At 48.6% G+C, this 20,390-nt stretch overlaps 1 protein-coding gene across 1 annotated transcript in view; it reads right to left on the reverse strand.

Annotated features, from left to right (window-relative positions):
• FGF9 (fibroblast growth factor 9) overlaps nt 1-17,988 on the reverse strand; it is a 31,553-nt gene extending 13,565 nt beyond the window's left edge. Inside the window, exons 1-2 of the mRNA XM_048930816.1 lie at nt 16,697-17,988; nt 10,951-11,054 (exon numbers count right to left, since the gene is read on the reverse strand). Of these exons, the coding sequence (XP_048786773.1) occupies nt 10,951-11,054; nt 16,697-16,973 (381 nt within the window). The 5' untranslated portion in view covers nt 16,974-17,988. The remainder of the gene's footprint in view (nt 1-10,950; nt 11,055-16,696) is intronic.
• Between the last annotated feature and the right edge of the window lie 2,402 nt (nt 17,989-20,390).

The following is a 20,390-nucleotide window of genomic DNA, read 5'->3' on the forward strand; positions in this document are numbered from 1 at the left end:
ATCCCTTACATGAGGCAGACTCGTGTGCTAAAAACACTGCCCAACTTTGCAACATCTGCAAATTTCAATAACACACAACTATTTTTTTATTTTATGACAAGATGTTTAATGTCCCTAATAAAAGCAGAGCGTAAAACCAGCCCAAGGACCAACTCATAAAAACTCCAGCAATATCTTCACTGCTTATGAAGATATTACCTCTAATACCTCTCAACACTCCTCACTGCCGTCTTCTTCTCAGTTTTTTCATCATCTATCATACAACTTTTCCACTAACTCCCATTTTAAATACTTCTTCTGCTGGGCCATAACCTAACACAGCCCTGCAGTTTAGAATCATAGAGTGGTTTGAATTGGAAGATACTGTTAAAGGCCATTTGGTCCAATTTCCTTGCAATGAACAAGAACATCTACCACTTGATCAGGTTGCTCAGAGCAACCCTATTTCTCACTTCTAAAAGAAGGAATTCCCACATAAAGTAAAACAAGCAAGATTTCCTGACACTATCTATCCAATTTTAGTAACCTCACCTCACAGGCCCTCCTCTCTTCTTCCATGCAACAACATCCTGACATACCCTGAGCACAACCCAGGTCAGACCAAGAGCTCTGCAGCTTCCCGAGTCCTGTCCCGAAACACAAGCCATGCAGCAAGAGGTTCACTGACACGTGAAGCAGGTAAGCATGCATTGCATGCATTGTCCCCTACTGAAGCAACCTCTCCCTCAATCGGGTTTATTCCCCTCTTTGCACATCATAAGGCCACACAGTGAACTTAATGGGGATCCACCATTACTGAACAGAGCCCTTCGGCATGGCCAGGCTGACTTCCAGCTTCCCTGCTTCAATTTGCCATGCAGCAGCAGAAAGGCTCGTGCCACAGCGTTCAGGGAAAATGGCCTCTTCTCTGCCCACACTTTGTCAGCTCATGAAGTGAATCAAGTGACAACCCAAGGTGCCTATCAGGCACTCACTAGCCCAGACAGTGTGTTGTGCAGCCACGGGCAGATTAGCCTTCATCTGTACAGTTTATATTGTATAATATATGCTATAAATTATACATTTATTATCTATTACATTCATATTATACAGAGAGTTTGTAAAGATCATAGAATCATAGAATGGCCTGGGTTGAAAAGGACTACAATGATCGTCTAGTTTCAACCCCCTGCTTTGTGCAGGGTCACCATCCACCAGACCAGGCTGCCCAGAGCCACATCCAGCCTGGCCTTGAATGCCTCCAGGGATGGGGCATCCACAGCCTCCTTTGGCAACCTGTTCCAGTGCGTCACCACCCTCTGTGTGAAAAACTTCCTCCTGATATCTAACCTAAACCTCCCCTGTCTTAAATTTCTGTACACTTAAATTTCTATAGCTTCAAATTTTTTTGCCTATCCTTTTTTGCACCTGACTCAGCTTCACTGCAGGAATTGCTGTTCCGTCCCTACTCTTCTCTCTATGACCTTTTTGCTTTTGCTTTTCTGCAGTCTGTCCTTCTTCACAGACCTTCTGCTAAGCAATCACAGCCTGTTAGACCTCAGATCTCTCCCTGCACTTAATCCTTACTGGGATATTGTTCTCCAGAATTTCTAACAAGTTTTGAGTTTCCTTCACATCCAGGCCCATTTGTCATAAAATCATAGAATCATAGAATCATTTGAGCTGGAAGGGATCTTTAAAGATCCAACCCCCATGCACTGAACAGGGACACCTACAGCTCCATCAGGCTGCTCAGAGCCCCATCCAGCCTGACCATGCCAGTGCCTCACCGCCCTAAGCATAAAAAAATATTTTCCTTATACCCCTCCTGGCCTTGCTTCTTTTGATGCAGCCCCTGATATGTTTGGCTTTCTGTGCTGACCTTAGAATCATAGAAGGTTTAGGGTGGATGGCACCTCAGAGAATACATAGTTCTAACCCCCCTGCCATGGGCAGGGTTGCCACACACCATATCAGGCTGCCCAGGATCCCACCCAACCAGACCCTGAATGCCTCCAAAGATAGGATATCCATAACCTCTCTGTGCAGCCTGTGCTAGCACCTCAATGCTCTCTCAGTAAAAAATTTCTTCACAGCGCCCACCCAGAACCTCCCCTCTTTTAGTTTAAAGCCATTCCCCCTTGTCCTATCACTGTCAGACCATATAAAAAGTCAGTCTCCCTCCAGCTTGTAAGCTCACTTCAAGTACTGGAAGGCCGCAATGAGGTCTTCCCAGAACCTTCTTTTCTCCAGGCTGAACAAGCTCAACTCCCTCAACTTTTCTTCACAGGAGAGGTGCTCCAGTCCTCTGACCATCCTCACGCCCTCCCCTGGATCCACTCCAACAGCTCCACATCCTTGCTGTGCTAGGGGTCCCAGACCTGGTGAAGTACTCCAGGTGGGGTCTCACAGGGGCAGAGCAGAGGGGAACAATGCCCTCCTTCTGTCTGCTGGCCAAACTCTTTTGGTGCAGCCCAAGATACCGTTGGCCTTCTGAGATACAAGAGCACACTGCTGGCTCATATCCAGCTTTTTATTCACCAAGACTTCAAGTCTTCCTCCATAGGGCTGCTCTCAATGAGTTCTTCTCGTAGTCTGTACTTGTATCTGGGATTGCCTCAACCAAAGTACAACACACCTTGCACTGGGCCTTGTTGAACCTCGTTAGATTTTCCTGTGGCTACTTTTTGAGTATGTCTTTGTCCCTCTGAACAGCATCCCTCCCTTCTATTGTGTTAACTGCACCACTCAGCTTGGTGTCATCAGGAAGATTGCTGAAGGTACACTCGATCCCACTGTCACACCAGTCCCAACATGGACCCCTGGGGGAAAACACACATGATCAACCTCCTCCTGGACACAGAGCTAGTGACAACAACCCTCTGGATATGACCATCCAACCAATTATTTATCCACCTAATAGCCCAGCTTTCAAATCTACCTTTCTACAATTTAGAGACAAGGACGTGGTGGAGGACTATCTCAAAGGCCTTGCACAAGTCCAGACAAACAATATCAGTTGCCCTTCCTTTGTCCACAAATTCCATCACTCCATCACAGAAGAGCACCATATTGGTGAAGCATAATCTGCCCTTGGTGAAGCTATGCTAGCTGTCTCAGATCACCACATTGTCTCACATGTGCCTTAACATGATCTTCCCAGGCACAGACATGAAGCTCAACTGACATGTAGCTCCCCAGATCTTTCTTTCTCCTTTTCTTGAATATCAGAGTTATGTTTCCCTATTTCCAGTTATACGTCCATTTCACCTGACACAGTCACAATTTTTCAGATATGATGGAGAGCAGTTTGTCACAACAACCAGTTCCTTCAAAACCCTGAGATGCAAGTTATCTGGACATACAGACTTGTACACATTCAGTCTCATGAGGTGGTCTCAGACTCGCTTCGATCTAACACTGGGAGACATTTTGCTCCCCCAACCCCCCCTTAGATATGCAGGGACAGGAGAGGCATGAGAAGCCTGACTGGACATGAAAACCAAGGCAAATAACTCATTAAGTACCTCAGCCTTCTCCATGTCTGAGGGCGTCAGCTCTCCCTTTTCATTTATCAGAGGGGGTACATTCTCCTTTGCTTCTGTGTTCTGCCCGATACATCTAAAGAATCCCTTCTTGTTGTTTTTCACATCTCTTGCCAAGTTCAATTGCACTTTGGCATTCCTGACTCCAACCCTCCACATTCAAACAGCATTCCTATATTCTTCCCAGGCCACCCATCCCTGCTTCCATTGCTGACACTTTTTTTCCCTCAGCCTGGCCAGCAGGTCCTTGCTCAGCCATGCTGATTTCCAGTCTCCTCTCCCTGGTTTCTTATTCTGAGGGATGGAGAGCTCTTGTGCTCTCAGAAAGGCATCCTCAAAGTGCTGCCAGCTCTGTTCTATTCCTTTGTCCCTAAGGACATTTTCCCAGGGGAGCTCATCCAACAATTCCCTGAACAGTCCAAAGTTCACTCTCCTGAAGTTCAAGGTCCAGTCTCTAATCTTTGTCAGGCTCACATTCCTTCAGATCACGAACTTGATAGGACATGATCACTGCAGCCCAGGCTGTCTCCAATATTAACCTCTTTCACGATCTCTTTCACATTAGTAAGCACCAGGTCCAGCAACACTTCACCTCCGGGAGGTCATTGCAAAAGGACTCCAGGAGTCTCTTGGACTGCTTGCAGCCTAGAATACTCATCATAAGATGCAGCAGATTGAGGGCCCCCACTAGCACCTTATATTTCTAACTTAGCTATGCTGTCCCACGCTTAGTTGTGGGCAGGCTCAGTATCACCCCCTACACCCTTCACAGTATCATAGATCATTTAAAGCCCTGTCATTGAGCTGTGGCAGCTCTTGGGCCAGAACTCTTTCCCCTCCTATGACCCAGGTGGATCCCATCAGCAGCCATCAGTCCAGGTGCTGAGTAAATCAGCCCATGGTTGAAAATGCCAAAATTCCTGCAGTGGCACCAGCCTCTTAGCCATGAATTTATCAGGTAGGCTTTCCTTGTCCTCTCAGTATCCCTCGCTGCCACTGAAGAGACAAACACCACCTGTACCCCTGCTCTGTCCACTAACTGCCCAGTCCCCTGAAGTCCCTTTTGATAGCTCTCAGGCTTCTCTCAGCGACATCATCACTGCCAGTTTGAACTATCAGTAAGGGATAATAGTCAGATCTGATAATCTGATAATAAGGGATAATAATAATGTGATATAGTCAGCTTTCTGGACTGAGAGTACCTTTACGAAATTTTTAAGAACCTTTATGACCCCTTCAAATCTCAAAGCCTGCACTTTCAAACCACTTGCAAGCCTGCTTCTTGCAACTGTCAGGAAAGCATGAGTCACTGCTGCTAACCAGCACTACTGGGTAGTTCATCACGGGGTGCCGCATCCTCCTGCACAATTTGCTTGAGTTGAAAGCCAGAGCACTCTGCTCCCCACAGCTCCACTGTCGCAGGGGCTACCCTCTGCCTCCAGCATCTCACCATTCAGCAAAAGGCACTTTATTTTACACACAAGCAGAAGAGGGTTTCAGGCACTATCAGAGCCACTGTCTCCACTGGGCTTTGACCACTCTCAGCCTGGAAGTCTTCACCTTCATCACTCTGCCCTGTTCCCAGGCTCACTCCAGGCACAGGTGCCTGCTTGCACACTGAGGGACAGATAACCTGAGTTATAAAAAGAATAAATAAATGAATTGGAAGCCTATGGAACCCTTCAGATGAGAGGTGTTTAAGATTAACAGGAAAGTGTCAACAACTCTGCGGGGTAATTTTATTATCTGTCCTATTCTTGGATACCTGCACCAACCATGCACTCGGTTCCAGCGCTGTTCCCAACATGCATCTGCACTGTTTTTTTCTTCAAGTTGTTTTTGTGCACCTTGCCCTGTCATTGGAAAGCTGAGCAATTCCCTTCCCTTATTTGCCTGGGAACATAAAAAGTATTTCTAGAGTGCAGCAACACCTACACCAACTCATTTCCAGTGAACTACAAAAATGCGTCCCTTTTTACACAAAAGCTTCTGTTTGCCTCTCTCTGTACTGCAGTCCTCCCCACACTGTGAGACCCAAACAATCACACAACGCCTGCAGGTGCAGCTGCTGGGACAATAAAGAGGCGTATCGTCACCTCCCTGCACACTTACTGGGAAAATATGTTTCCTCAAGGACAGCACTCTCTCTCCCTTCTTCTACTGTTTCCCCAGGAGTTATAGAAGCAAAAGACAGGTCCAGTGTCCCAAAAACATTGGGACAAACAACATTCCAGTTAATGTTTCAAAGGATAGCAATGTATTATATATAAGCAGTCCTAAGTCTCACTGTGCCGTGTGTACCTGTAAGTCTGAATTGCAGAGGTGAGGAGCCTCACTCCCCAGCTCCAAATCTGATCTTCTTGGCTCTGTCTGAGCTGTTCCATGGGCACCTGAAGTCCTTCTCTACTCTTCCTCTACTTCCACATGCTCCCAGCCCTCTTCCCTTCCCCAGCAAGCCCACTGGCTTCCTTCTGCCTTCCTCTTCTTCTCAGCATAGCAGCCTCTGTAGCTGCTCCACATCTTCCCATTATCATTTTTCCTCCCAGTCAGCCAAGCTGCCCTGCCTCTTGCCACATGCCAATGACACAAAGGGCAAAGGGGACACCAGTTTTTGAGGAGGAGTGGGGCAGCTCTGTGACTGTGGGAAACAAATAGGGCAGGGACACCAGCAGGGAGATGGAGCACAGCTTTCTATGGGAGGAGAGCCCAGGACACAGGGCATCTAGGCTGAAGGTGTCAAAAGAAGGACAACAAAACTGGTGAAGGGTCTGGAACTCAAGTCTTATGGGGAGTGGCAGAGGGAACTAAGGTTGTTCAGTCTGGAGGAGGCTTCAGGGAGATCTTATTGCTCTCTAAAACTGCCTGAAAGGAGGTTGTGGCTATGTAGAGTTGGCTTTTTCTCCCACATAACAGTGATAGGACAAGAGTGAATGGCTTCAGGTCGTACCAGGGAGGATTCAGGTTGGATATTAGGAGAAGTTTCTACTGAAAAGGTGTGGTGGCATTGGAATGGGCTTCCCAGAGAGGTGGTGGAGTCACCATCCCTAGAGGTGCTCAAGAAACATGGAGATGTGGCAGTGAGGGATATGGTTAACGGGCATGGTGGGGATGGGCTGACAGTTGGACTAGGTGATTTTCATGGACATCTTTTCCAGCCTTACTGCTGCTATAATTCCATGTCCCATGCTCCTGTCATGTTCAAGGAAGCACAAGTACTGCCTGAGAGGCCAGCCCAGGATAGGAACCCTGTGTGCTACATGAGTGCCAACTATGGATACTCACAAGGCAGAGGTGTGGGGCAGTGTGAGCTTGGGGACAGCCCACAAAGGCATGAGGGTTATGGGACTCAGCATGAAGATCTTCACTGCATAGCACCAAGGAGCACAGCTACAAAACACTTGTTGACACTCTTGCCAGAGGTGTTAGAAAGTCTCAGCTGGCACTCCAGGAGGGAAAAGGAGTTCACGTCTCATCTTAACACCCTTTGGATCCTATCTGGAGTTTTGACTTTTCCTCCTCCCCAGTGACAAGCACAGGAGCTGCTGTGAAATGATGAGTCATAGCTGCAGGCTGCAAGGGGAAGGCAAGGTAAAAGGAGAGCAGGAAAAGAGCCAGACAGACAGAGCAAGAAAGGCTGCTGTCACCACTTAGCTCCAAGTCTGTGCTACACAGCCACCTCTGGCTTCCTTGCTGAGCCACACACATATACTATCTGCTGTTTGCCTAGCTAAATCCACGGAGTGAGAAGGAACATGGGAACAGCCACCCTGTGATACGCGGTCCTAAGAACAGCATGACAGTCACAGAGCTTTTTGAACCAGAAGATGTGAACTAACCCCTGTAAAGGTGATGAGTTGGGAAGTGCGTTTGTTAAGCAGCTAATTTAGATTTAGGAGGAAAGCAGCACTTTCAGAAGGCCAAGAGGAGCACTTCTGGATCAAGATATGCTAAAACTGCCTCTCCTGTCGCCTTTCAACAAAATTGGCAGCAATTTCCCATCCTGGCTGATCTGCCTCACCGTATGTGCCATCCCTAGTGGCACCACAAATACACTGGGAAAAATCCTCCTGTGCCAAATGTTTTACACGCACATGTAGAAGGACGTGTCTTTCAGGGAGCTGATTTGATTGCATCTCATATACTTTTCATACAGAAATCTGAATATGGATCTGACGCTGTCAGAGACATGGGGGACCTCATCCAATAGCACCAAGTATGGCAGAAACACACCTGGATAGATCTTCAACACTGATGTAGAGCAGGACAGGGATTTCACTGGTTGCTGCTCAGTTATGAGTGGGAAGCAGTTTTTCCAACTTACAGAGCATGTTCACAGTTTCACAACCATACTTGCTCCATGACAAAGGCGATACTGTTGTTCATGGCCTTCTGTCAAAGACTCACAACAAAGAGCCAGCTCCCAGCAGTGTGGAGACCTTGCTGGTGCTGCAGCACAGTACAGGTTCCCTGCTTCATCCAAGTGATAACTTGAAACCCCAGCCAGTCATACAGCAGACACTAATTTCAATTAAACTGATCTCCTCTATCCTTGTCTGGATTGTAACTTGTTTCTGGTTCAAACTGTGGCATTTATTCCCACCAGAGAACTTCACTTTCAATTAATCATCCTTTTTTTTTTTCACCAAAACCAAAAGCAAAATGCTGTCACTTAAAAATGCTCAGCCATTTCTACATGAAAACATGCTCTGAGGACTGCTTATCTCAGAGTTTCTACCAGAGCTGACAGTTGCTGAAATATAGGCACTAGGATTGCTAGTGTTGACAAGGCTTTAAAGCATCATCACACTGAGTAGCCATTAGAGGTTATATTTCAATGGAAGTAATGTAATTCAATTACCATCACTCTTCAGCATGTGCCATCTCTGGAGGCTGACAATAAGCCATATCATCCATCAGATTTTAACCTGAACTTTGCATTCTGGCCCTATAGATTGCCACTTCTCCATTATGAATGGCTTCATATTTTTAGCCTCATTTATTAGGGAAAAGAGGTTATCTAATTACACTGTCCATCCGTCTGCCTGCCTGCCAGCCCTCCTCAACTTTTCAACCAGTTTCAATCAAGAGGCAAAGGTCATCAAGAAAATTAAGTCCCTATCAGTTTTGCAACTAATCAGAGGCAGAGTAAAGTAAAGAAATCATTCGAACATCCCACCTGGGAGCTCCATGCTAACCAACAATCCAGCAAGTGTGGACATCTAACACCACCTCTCTATGTGCAAGGCACATAAAAGCCCGGGGAAATTGTGTTACTGCATGGAGAGAAGGTAAGAGAGGTCCATGCCTGGGAATGAGACACAAATCCTTAGGAAAGTGGGGCTTTTTGAGCACTGCTCTTCATGGAACAAATGTTTTATCAATGCAGTAGTCATTGACAAAGAATTTCTTATGCATATTAGCCAAAAAAAAAAAAAAATCGCTCTCACAAAATACAAATTACACAGAAAAAACAATGTAACATTGGCTTTCCAAGTCTATGCATTTAATCTCTACCAATGTCAGCCACATCCACAATTCTTTTTCTGAATATTTGAAACATAGAATAACTTTACTGTTTCACTGACTACGTGCATCCTTTTAATTGATTCCTCCTACTGATGATTTTCAACCTTACTGATTCACAGTACTATTGCTCTTCTGCCTCTGTACTGCCATAGAAGTACTCCTGACTTGGCTACTTCTTTATGCCGTGGATCAGCTGCACAATTACTCTGATTTATGAAAACTTATTCACTTTTCACAGGCAATTTGTGTGCATCTGTCACTGCATCTATTCCTTTCCTCTCTTCCCCTCCATCCTTGCAACCTTTTCCTCCTCCTCCTCCTTCATACTGCCATTTATTCTAAATCCCTTTCTTTTTTCTATTCCCACTCACTAGTTCCTGTCATCTCTGTATCTCCCCTTTTCCTCCTTCTCCACACGTTCTTCATCCCAGCCTTGCCCCTCATTTGCCACCTCTTCTTTTGCCTCCCACATACACTTTCACACTGTGCACCTTCTGGCTTCTTCTTCTAACTTGCTCTTTGCTCAGAAGATGGACCATAGATGCCCCATCCCTGGAGACACTCTAGCTAAGGCTGAACAGGCTCTGGACAACCTGATTGAGCTGAAGTTGCACCTGTTCATTGCAGGGGAGTTGGAATACATGACCTTTAAAGTTCCTCAAATGATTCTATGATTCTGTGGTTGATTCTAAAGTTGATTCTGTGACTCTAAGATAGTCACCTTCCATCCCTCACACACAGTAATACAAGAAAGAAACCAAGAGTCAAACTGGACACCTTGTTACAACACTTCTAGTCTTGTTTCCTCTCACTACTCTATAGATCTATCAGGAAGCTGAACTCTCACTCCTGCTCTCATCTGCCCATCATCATCTTTTCACATCCCTCCCACTCTCACAATTGTCCCACTTTTCCCAGTCACCATTTCCAGTTATTTCCCAATTATTTCCCTGTAATACAAGGGACTTCAGTCACACCCAAGACTATATTGTCAATTCAGCTCTTTATGAATGTCTTTCCCTGCAGTGTTCATGCCATGCCTCTGGTTGACCACTGGCATCTTTCCCTCTGTGCCTCTGAAGAGCCCCTGTGCACAGAGCCTCCCTTCACTTCAAACATTTGCTTTCCCTCCAAACCTCTTCCTCCAGTACAGCAGTTTCTCTAATTCTTGCCACTGTTGGAAGCTGGCACTTGTCTGCTAGAAGTGGTTGCCTTCTATTGTCTGAAAAGTTACCTACTCCACATCAGACACCCACTGCCCACAGTGTACCCCACTGGGAACCCCAGTGCACAGCAGATGTCCAAAGGAAGGGACATACAGCACACAAACACAGCTGGGTGGCCATTCTACTCCCACAGCAGAAGCACCAAGGCTTACTCCTGCTCCAAGCCCATCACCAGCTCCTGCTGAGAGCCCACAGAAAACACCAGCTGAACTTTCAGGACATGACCACCCAGTCTTTTGCCTTCTTTTACAATTTATAACTTTTATCTACTCCTCATTTTCTCATCCACATATGCCACCCTTTACCTCCCCCTCGACTCGCTTTTGTCAATTCCTAGCAAGTTCTCTGCCCACACACAAAACACAGTGACTTTGTCTCATTTCAGTCTCCACAGAAAGGACACTTTTGCAAACCCTGCAGTACATACATCCTTCAGTCTTCAGTGGCCAGCAGTCTCCACTCTTCACACCCATATTGCCATCAGCCCACATCATCACTCTTTCTGGTCTTTGTCACCATTTTCTCTCCCTTCCATGATATTTGTTTCTTATTAGACATTAAGACTTCTCACACAGAAGCAGTACTCGCACAGCAACGAGGCCTTGCAGGAGCAACCAGGTATTCTTACCACAGAACAGAAGGATTAGAACCTCCCAGGACAAGTAGGGACTTACCGAGCCATAGAGTTCCCCTTTCTCATTCATTCCAAGGTAGAGTCCACTGTCTACTCCTCGGATGCTGACCAGGCCCACTGCTATACTGATGAACTCCAGTATACCTAGAACATACAGGAAAAAGCACACAATGTACACGTTGTACACTCTGGAAGGTTGACTGATCCCTCAGTGACAATCAGCTGGTGCCAAGGGTTGCTTTCCCTTTTCAGTGTTGATTGGACAAAGATGAGGAACAAATGAATGCACCTTAAATACGATGCTCGAATGGTGAAGTCCTTTAATTTCTGCTCAAAGGATGCATTGCAGACAATATTAATGTGTCAAATTAAACGATTATCCTTACGCTTTCCTGTCATTTCTGAACACAAAACTGAAGCTCATCCCTAATGTAGACTTGTCAGCATTGTGATCTGTGCAACGCATAAAGCATTCAATGAAAAAAACTGAGTTTTAGGACAGACAGAATTACCATTATTAAAGCACCTATGAAATCTGTCTTGCCGAGTAAACTTTAAAGAAAAAAAGAAAAAGAAAAAAAAAACAAAACAACATTTGAATCAGCATGAAAATAACTTTACACATGGAGCCAGAACTCTACTTCCAGGCATCAATGAATCAGGAATACGTGGAAAGGTTTACTCACAGTGTCATCTTCAGAGGCTTGAGAAATGAGATCTGTAGCACAGTCCAGAGGCTCACACTATTCCTCTAGATACTAGGTATTCTCACTGGTATGGTATTTTTTTACTCATCTCAGACTTGAAAATTAAAATACTCTAAACCCAAGGGATAGTGTATGAACAGTTACATCCTCTTGTACAGGCAGCAGTGAGCTCACACAGACGTTTGTGCCCCGCAGACAGGGCATTCTGCAGACAAGCTCTCCCTGCTGCAGATCTCCCAGGTTCATCATCCGTGTGCCCAGTACTGAGAGAATCAACTCAGGCACCGCCTCCTCTGCGTCTGAGCTCTGGTTTTCTGGCAGCCTTTCCATCTCAGTGAGGATGCTACCAGCCAGACCTCACCCACAGCCAGAACTGTGTGGAATCAAAGGGGATCATTCCCTATTCCAGACTGTTCATGAAGACCACAGAGTGACCCAGCCCCATTCAGAATCACCACGCAGTCGCACCAAGCTGCGTTCCAAGCCACAAAGTAAAAGCCCAGCGCAGCATTTCCAATGGAGTTTGTGAATTCTCATGTCTAAGCCCATCACATAACTATTTTAAAAGCTCGTTGGGAATTATATTTGCATGAAACAATAAAATAACAGCATAGTATGTGTTGAGCCTCACGTGGCCAATAAAAAAGCACTTTCATGGATTTTTGGAACAATTAATTTGGCATCTCCCACAAAATAGTTGTGCACTAATCAATAGCAGGCATGAATCACATAAATTTAACAAAGCACGAGCTGAAGCCAACAGGGAGAATTTACAGCCAAGCTAATGTAAAGATGAAATGTATTCCCTGCAAGGGACTATTGATCATTGCCTTATATATTATTCAGCACTATTAATGCCACAGTCTATTGTTTTGATAACCCTGCTTTAAGGGTTCATCTTAAATTATCCTCTACATATGCACAAATCTTAAAACACTGGGAGGAAATATTTAGTAATTACAGAATTTTTTGAAGCCATAAAAAGTGGCCCCGTGCTGTTTATCTGGTGTGCACAGTATCACCGATACAATCGATCCATTGAAACAATCCAAACATCCCCGCTCTCTCTGGCAGTGCAATACAGCCAGACTTCTTACTAGAGCTTTTTCTGTAAAGCTTTTACCAAATGATCACGTTACTCAATACGTATTACCAAGAACTTGAACTGAAGTTAGATGCTATGTGAAGCATTATCCCATGCTGTAAGTCAGTGAGTCTGGCACCTTTCACGTTAATATGAATATAGACTTTAATTGCTGTCCTCATTGCAAATATTTGGGCACGTGCTGCTTAGTGTGTCAAAGGAACAAAAAGCACTGTCACATCCCATTGCAAATACCAAGATAATTTAAGGTACTTGGCAAAGAGCATCCACATATTTGGGATCAGAATAGAGATTTCCTCATTTAAAACAGTCAGAAGACTCCTAGCAGCATTATTCTACCTGGGGCCAATCGTGAAGTCATAAGCAAGTTGAAGTGTTGCATGGTTTGGCCCAAACTTCCACGTCTTTTTTCACTTTATCATTTCTGTAACATACACACAGTGCACAGCACCTGAACCAGATATTAAAATAGACATCCCTCAAAATGGGGCTGGGCCAAAGGAAAATCAGGACAGCTCCAAACTTTATAAGCCACGGCCCTATTAATAGCTGACAATGGGGAAGAGAAGAAAAGGAGAGAGGAAACGCATCTCAGTACATGGAGTCCTGAGCGTCCTCTTGTCAGACAACAGACATTTACTATAGTGAAACCACTCCAAGGGAAGGACCCACAAAGAGCTTGGGAAGAATGCTTGGAGAGATGATTCCTTGCAGCCCTCCATGCACCTTCTTCACTACAGCCCAGCTCAGGCATGGAACAGCACACCAAGCACTTGGGGCCAGTCCCACCGCCATCCCATCGCAGGTCCTCCACAGAAGGTGACTCTGTGACTTCCACAGGACACGCTTCCTCCAGCTCTAAGCAACGAGCATCTTAGCAACTTCCTTAGTTCATTCTGCCCTTTGGACATTTTGGTCGTTTGCTATATATAGATTCTTTTCCTGTTGTCGGATCAAAGCAGCGCAGCTTCAACTGCGCATTCTAAACACAGCTACGGGAGGAGGCCGGAGGGGATCTGCGGGCAGTACGTGGGGTGCTGCAGTGCGGTTGGCATCTGCGGAGGGGGGAACCGAGAGGATGAAGGGAGCAGACCTGGGGCTTTCCCCCCACCCCCAGCTCTCAGCAGCCCCGGTCGGGTTCTCAGTGACGGAGCTCTCAGCCCGGACGCACCCGCGTGTCCCAGCTGTCACCGCTCCTCCCACTCCCCCGCCCTGTTCCAATTAAGGGACCGAAGCGCAGACAGCCCCCACCCCCCCACGAGTCAGCGGGGCCCTGCTTCACTTCTAGGTTGTCTCAGCGTGCATCGTCCCCGCACCCTCTTATGGGGGCACTTCGGGAGAGCCGCGCAGACCCTCCCCAGGGGATGGACCAGAGGGTGGATGAGGGCCGCTCCTCTTCCCTGTAAACCCACCCCCTTCGAACTCACCCCCCATAAACCCAACCCCCCACAAACCCGCCTCCATTTCCCAAGGCCCAGAGGGCTCAGACCCCTGTGCTCATCCATGCCCCGCACCCAGCGCTCAGAGAAAGCTGCAGCCCCGATCCGCACCCTCCGCCCCCAGCAGCACCCTAGGGCGGAGATGCACCCCCCAGCTACAGCCGCGCCCACAGCCGCTGAGCGCCTCGGTTCCCTGCGGCAGCAGCGCAGCAGCACGGCACAGCAGGTACCAGGGAGAGGATTTCACCTGCTGACTGCTTTTTTTCCCCCCTTTTCCTGCACGCTCCTATTTTTTTTTAATGCTGTGCATGCAGTCCTTGTGCTGACGCACAGGGACACGCCTCTCCGCTCTTACAGAGTTCCTGAATTTACAATGACTCCACTGTGTGGCAAATGCTCTAGACGAAAGGAGACTGCATTAAAAAAAAAAAAAAAAAAAAAAAAAAAAAAAAAAAAAAAAAAAAAAAAAAAACCCTTTTGTCACCCAGATGAGATAATACGGCTTTGATCACCCACAACTGCATTCCGGGGGGAACCGGGCCGTGCCCTCCCGGGGAGCTTTTCCCTCCGACATGGACATCTCCGAGTGCTGCTGCCGCTGCTGCTGTGGGCATTGCGAAACGCCGGGCTGCCGGAGCCGGGCGAGTAGAGACACACAACATGGCTCGGCTTATTGTATGCCACAGGCACGCATCCAACATCGCATCACAAAAGAATTGCTCTTATCTGATGTCTCTCCAGAGGGGTGTGTGTGCGCGCGCGAGCGGGGAGGGGGATTCCCACCGCACAGAGCCCCGAGAAGAGTTTGCGCGCAGCCCCCGGGGTTCTCTTTGTCCTTATTCTTGAAGGAAAACTTCCTCCCCCCAACAGAACCCCCCGTTCACGCAGGTTTCCCTCACATGCTCCGAGGTTCCGAGTTCACCGCTCTCCCTGGGCAACACCCGGACATCACCACCCCAAAACCCGAATAGCGATCGCCGCTAGGGTCACCTCTGGGCGGACACAGAGGTAGCGCCGCGGCGCCGGTACGGCACCGGTACGGCACCGCCGCTCCTGTCCCCACACGCAGAGCAGCGCGGAGCCCCAGCGCATCCCGCAGCTCCGGCTGCGCGCTGGGGGGCACCGAGAGGGGAGAACCGAGAGTCGTTGCCGCGGCGTAGCCTGAGGAACCACATCGATGGGGACAAATAATGTTAAAAAAAAAAAAATCTACGTAATGCCTGGGGTGCAGTAGAGCTGCCCCGGAACCCCTCAGCAGCGGCCGCCAAGCTATTTTTAAAGGCAGGGTCCCGCAGAACGCGCCCCCACCCTGCAGGCAGCAGCCGGCGGCTATATCCCCCCCCCCCTTCCCACACCAAGGTGCCCCGCGGTGCCGCCGCACTGCCCTCCACCTGCCGGGCCCGGCCCCGCGCTGCGATGCGCGGTGTGAGCGCAGGGAAACCCGCGCGGGTGTGCGTGTGCTGTGCGGCTGAGTCTCCGTGCGTCAGGAAAAAAAAGCACCGTGGGTGAGAATTTCCTCCATTCCCCGCGCCGTGCCGCCGCCTCTCCGCGCCGCGCGGGCACTTTGCGCACTTTCTCTCCGCTCCGCTTCCCCCAGTGCGCGGGGCGGCGGAGATGGGCGCAGAGCCCCTCCGCGCCTTACGGGGATTCCCTCCCGCAACACCGCGATCGCCTACACGGCTCACAAAGCCGTAAAAGGCAGTTTAGATACCGTTCAACATCTGGCATTAAAACACGAGAGGAAGAAAAAAAAAAAAACAGCAAAAAAAAAAAAAAAAAAAAAAAAAGCCTTCACCACGGGACTTTGTTTTTACGACCGAGTGCGCGCTGTCAGGTTGGGTCGCTCCCGAGTTAACTCCTTCCCGCAGCGCGGAGCGCCGCGCCTTACAGCCTGGCGCATTCCCCTCACCCCTTCGTAACACATAGCCCCGGCTCCCCCGGGCGCTCCGAGGCGCTTCGGTGCGTTCTGTCCCCGGCCCCAAGGCAGCTCACTTCCTCCCCCCCCCGCCAACTCCGGGCTCCGGGGTGCGGGCAGAGCACGGAGCCCTCCGCCGAAGCCACAGAGAGACCGAGAGCCGCGGAGCGCTGCGGGATCGCCGCGGGAGAGCCCCGCATGCTTCGCCAGGAGAGCCCCGCACCGAGCGGGGGGGGGGGCCGCGGCCCGGGCAGGTAACCGGGAGGGAACCGAAAGAGGAAAAGCCTCGTGCATTTGCGTACGGGACGGCAGCCACTCCCTTCGGGAAAGTCGGTGTGTTTTAAATCGGAGCGGTTAATGATTAAAGCCCCTTTAAACTCGCGAAATCGCGGCGCTCCGGTGAGACGTCCCGAGCGAAATTTCCTCCCCGCGTGGATCGGAGCGGAGCTCGGCCCCCGGCTCGGTCCGGCCCCGCATCCGCCGCACCCCGCAGCGCTCCGTTCGCCCCCGGGCAGCGCCGCGGCCCCTCTGCCCGCCGCCCACCCTCCCCCCCCCCCCGCCCGCGGTCCCAGCGCGTTATTCCATCACATGACCCCTCAAGGGTTAAGGAGAGTACCTACCGAATCGGCTGTGGTCTTGCCTGGTGCCCTGGATAGTACCATTGGGGAAGATTTCTAAATGAAATCCAGTCCTGCAGTAGAGCTGCCTCCGCCTGAGGATCCCCTTTAAATGGTCCAAGTCCGTGACCGCGGGGCCCCTGGGCAGCCCACCTGCCTCAGCCTGGCCCAGGTGGTCACTGAGCAAAACCGGGCTGTCCGCCGGCAGCGCGGGCACGTTCCCAAAGGGCACCGCGTCCTGCACACCGAAATAGTTCCCAACTTCACCTAAGGGAGCCATCAGAAGATTCTGCTTTTAGAGAATAAGAATAAACAGTAATGATGGTGCCAAACCCAGGAGATATAAGATAGGTATATTCCACTCCTCTCCCCTCCCTAGCGCGGTTACAGAGAGAATGTTCTTTCTTCAATCCATTAAACGCATAAATAAAAGTAATATTCTGCTTTGACTGGTACAGGTTCAAGGTCAAACCAGTTAGTCTAAGAAACCACCACTTTATACTCACACACTGACATATTTATAAACATATAGATGTGTATATCTATAGAAACGCATATATCCCCAGCTCTTAGCAAGCAATAAGGTCTTCAGCCCATCCAACCGTAATAAAGAAAAAAATCCGTAGTTTCTCCATTTGGTTTAAGAATAGAATGACCATAGCAACTTAAATACCTAGGCGGTAGAGGGGTTTTTTTAAGATGCACAGGCTACGTCAGGATTTATGGATTCTGACTCCAGAAAGGCATGCGCTGTTTTTACTCTATAACAGACTGCATACATCAGCATGAATCCCGCAAAGGGGGAGGGGGGGATCTCACGGTGTTGGCTGAGATAAATCCAAAAAAAAAAAAAAAAAAAAAAGAAAAATGCAAAAAAAAAAACAAAAAAACAAAAAAAAAAAACTTTTGACGTCCAATTCTATTATCCAGAATTCTCAGGAGGCTCAGCAGATGTCCACTGGTTTGGGGGTATTGCCGATCCACAAGCAAAGCAGCACCATACAAGTGCTGGTGTCTCTCTTGGCTGGCTCGGAACAGGTGTTGCTCCTGCAGGGCTCCCTGGGCAATGTTGTACTCCAGCACTGAGCTGCGGCTCTTGACTGTGGATCTCCATCCAGCACGCAGAGTGGCGCAGGAAGAGGCATTGGGCTGGGTTTAAGGTAGTCCTGAGTGCTGCTGGAAGGATTCTGCGAGGTCCTAGCGCTCAGCCCTACCTGCTGCAATACAGAACCGCTTCCAGCGCCGGGCACAGCGCTTACTGCTCTGCGGCAGCGCGGGCGGGGGGGCACCGACCACAAAGAAACCACCGCGAGAATTATTTTTCTTTTCCCGTGGGCTGTGCTTCGGGACCCACTCAGCATCCCCCGCGACCCCTCCCCATATTTACACCCAAGTGGGGCGCAAACTCAAATTGGCACTGCCAATGGGAAGTTTGGGAGAAATTTTATATCTTTTTTTTTGGGGGGGGGGGGGGGGGAGGAAGGGGGGGCGTGGTTCAGTGCCACTCCACATGGTTTCCCCTCCCCCCGCGATCCAGAAGCCCTCCCCGCAGTGCCCCGCGCTGATTTTCGGGGATGCTCCGTGTCGCCGCATGGTGCCCCGAAGCTTCAGGCCCCCGCCGCCCGCAGCGCTCGGGGCACCCCGCGGCGCCAACAGTGTTCTCCTCCCGCATGCAGAAGTTATTTAAAACCGCCAGGAGAGAGCCACTGGAAGCGGGGTGAGGGGAGGAGGGAGAGGGGGAGAGGATTTATGTTTCTTCTGTGATGTCGATGATGGATGTTATTGTTGTTTCGCCGCGCTCCAATATAGCTGCATTAATTAGCAAAGGGACAGAAGGGTCTCTCTCCTTCATGGAGAGCTCGAGGACCAGGCTCAGCGCAGAGGCTATTTGGGATTAAATGCAAAACCTGAAGACAGGCTCTTTTATTTATTTATTTATCTATCTATCTATCTATTTTATTTTATTTTTGCAAGGGAGAGAGAGGGAGGAAAGAAAAAAAAAAGAAGAAGAAATGCATTATCATGGGAGTGATTGCACGATGCCAATGACGATGCGCACCCCAGAGGTGTCAGGGTCCAGGAAGGTCCCTTGGTGGAGAATGGAAACAGAGCCCTGGGAAAAGAGAATTTCACAAAGGGGGTATTTAAAAAATGCTTGACTCTGTGCATGTCTCCCTGCTGGGTTGGAACAGTTCTCCCACGCTTCCCCACCACCGAGCCAGCAGCCTCACTGCATCATCCCTTGTCACCCCAACTTAACACTTGGGAGAAAGGAAGGGGACTCCCAGTTTCCACGTCTGTGGGGAGGGCTGAGTCCTAAACCCCCAAGGATGTGCAGGGAGTGGAGGTGCTCCAACCCTTTCAGTCACTTCCATTGGTCCATATTTCCATCTGAAAGATGGGATTCAGGAGCTTCAGGGCAGGGTCCCTTCCTGCCCATCCTGCACAAGCCTACCAGGAGCAGCAGCTCTGTGTCAGCTCATGCAAGAGCCAAGCAGCACCCCCACCCCTAAGCAGGGACGTCTCCGGTCATGTTCCATGGCATTTGCCATATATATCAGGTTTAAGGACACTCCTCGCACACACAATGGGTGTATCAGTGTGAACAACTGCAGAATGACTTGGGAAAAACTGCAGAACTCGCCATGTCAAAAATCATTACTCTTTATCAACTTGATCACGGCAGCACCCGGAGGCCCCGCTCGGGGATCACAGTCCCATTGTGCTGGATACTGTAGACACATGTAATCAGAGAGATGGTCTATGCCCAAAGAGCTTATGATCTTAACCCATGATGAAAGACAACAGGTGTATACCACAGACACATGGGGGAAGGATAAGGGAAAAGCAGCGTTGAGAATAAAAAGCAACAGGCTTGGCCAATGGCAAGAGTTGTGCGGCAGAAGGAAGTTTTAAGGAGATTTGAAGGAGAACAATAAAGCAGCTTTATGGTTATTAATGGGAAGCTTTTTCTATGCATAATGTGTAACTTGGAAGAGAACATAAAATTGCTTGTTAGGAAATTGGGCTGCTGAGGAGTGAAGGCTTGTGCCACTGGCAGAGAAAAAGGGAGTATCTCACAGCGGCCAAAGGGCCTGGGATCTGCAGTGCTGCTCCTTCTGGGAACAGCTGAGCTCCTTCCAGTGCCTTAAAATTTACAGTCATAGCCCCAGAGAAAAAGAAAAGAGGGAATTTTATTTTATTTTTTTCTCTAGGCCAGGTTTCATTATTTTCTATCTTGTACTTTAGGCCAGCATACCTCGTGAAAAATATCTGAAGGTAAGAAGGAGGTATTGGCATCGTTATTTTTTTTTTTTTCAGGGAACTTAAAAGAAAGCCCACATATTATTGGCTCTAGGAAGTTTAGTGTTATAAAAGTGTTATCTAAGTTGAGGCTTTGATGTCTGAATTACTCATAAGTATCAAAGCCACACATGAATTATGCAGGACATCCCCAAAATTATACCCATCTGTGAGTAGGTGGTGTTCCAACCCTGCTTCACATAAAATCTATGTGTGATGTGTAATGTCAAACTTTCCCTTTACAGAAGTATGGCTTCACTGATAGCTCAGGCTGTATTAAAAACCTACACTTTTATCCCCAAGACACAGAGGCATCCCCAGCTCCCCTCAACTAGAGATTCACACCCACTTCCCTTATACCCTTCTGGAATTAAAGACTGCATCCGCCACTGTG

This window comes from Lagopus muta, chromosome 1, assembly GCF_023343835.1.
Source record: "Lagopus muta isolate bLagMut1 chromosome 1, bLagMut1 primary, whole genome shotgun sequence".
Lineage (NCBI taxonomy): Eukaryota > Metazoa > Chordata > Aves > Galliformes > Phasianidae > Lagopus > Lagopus muta.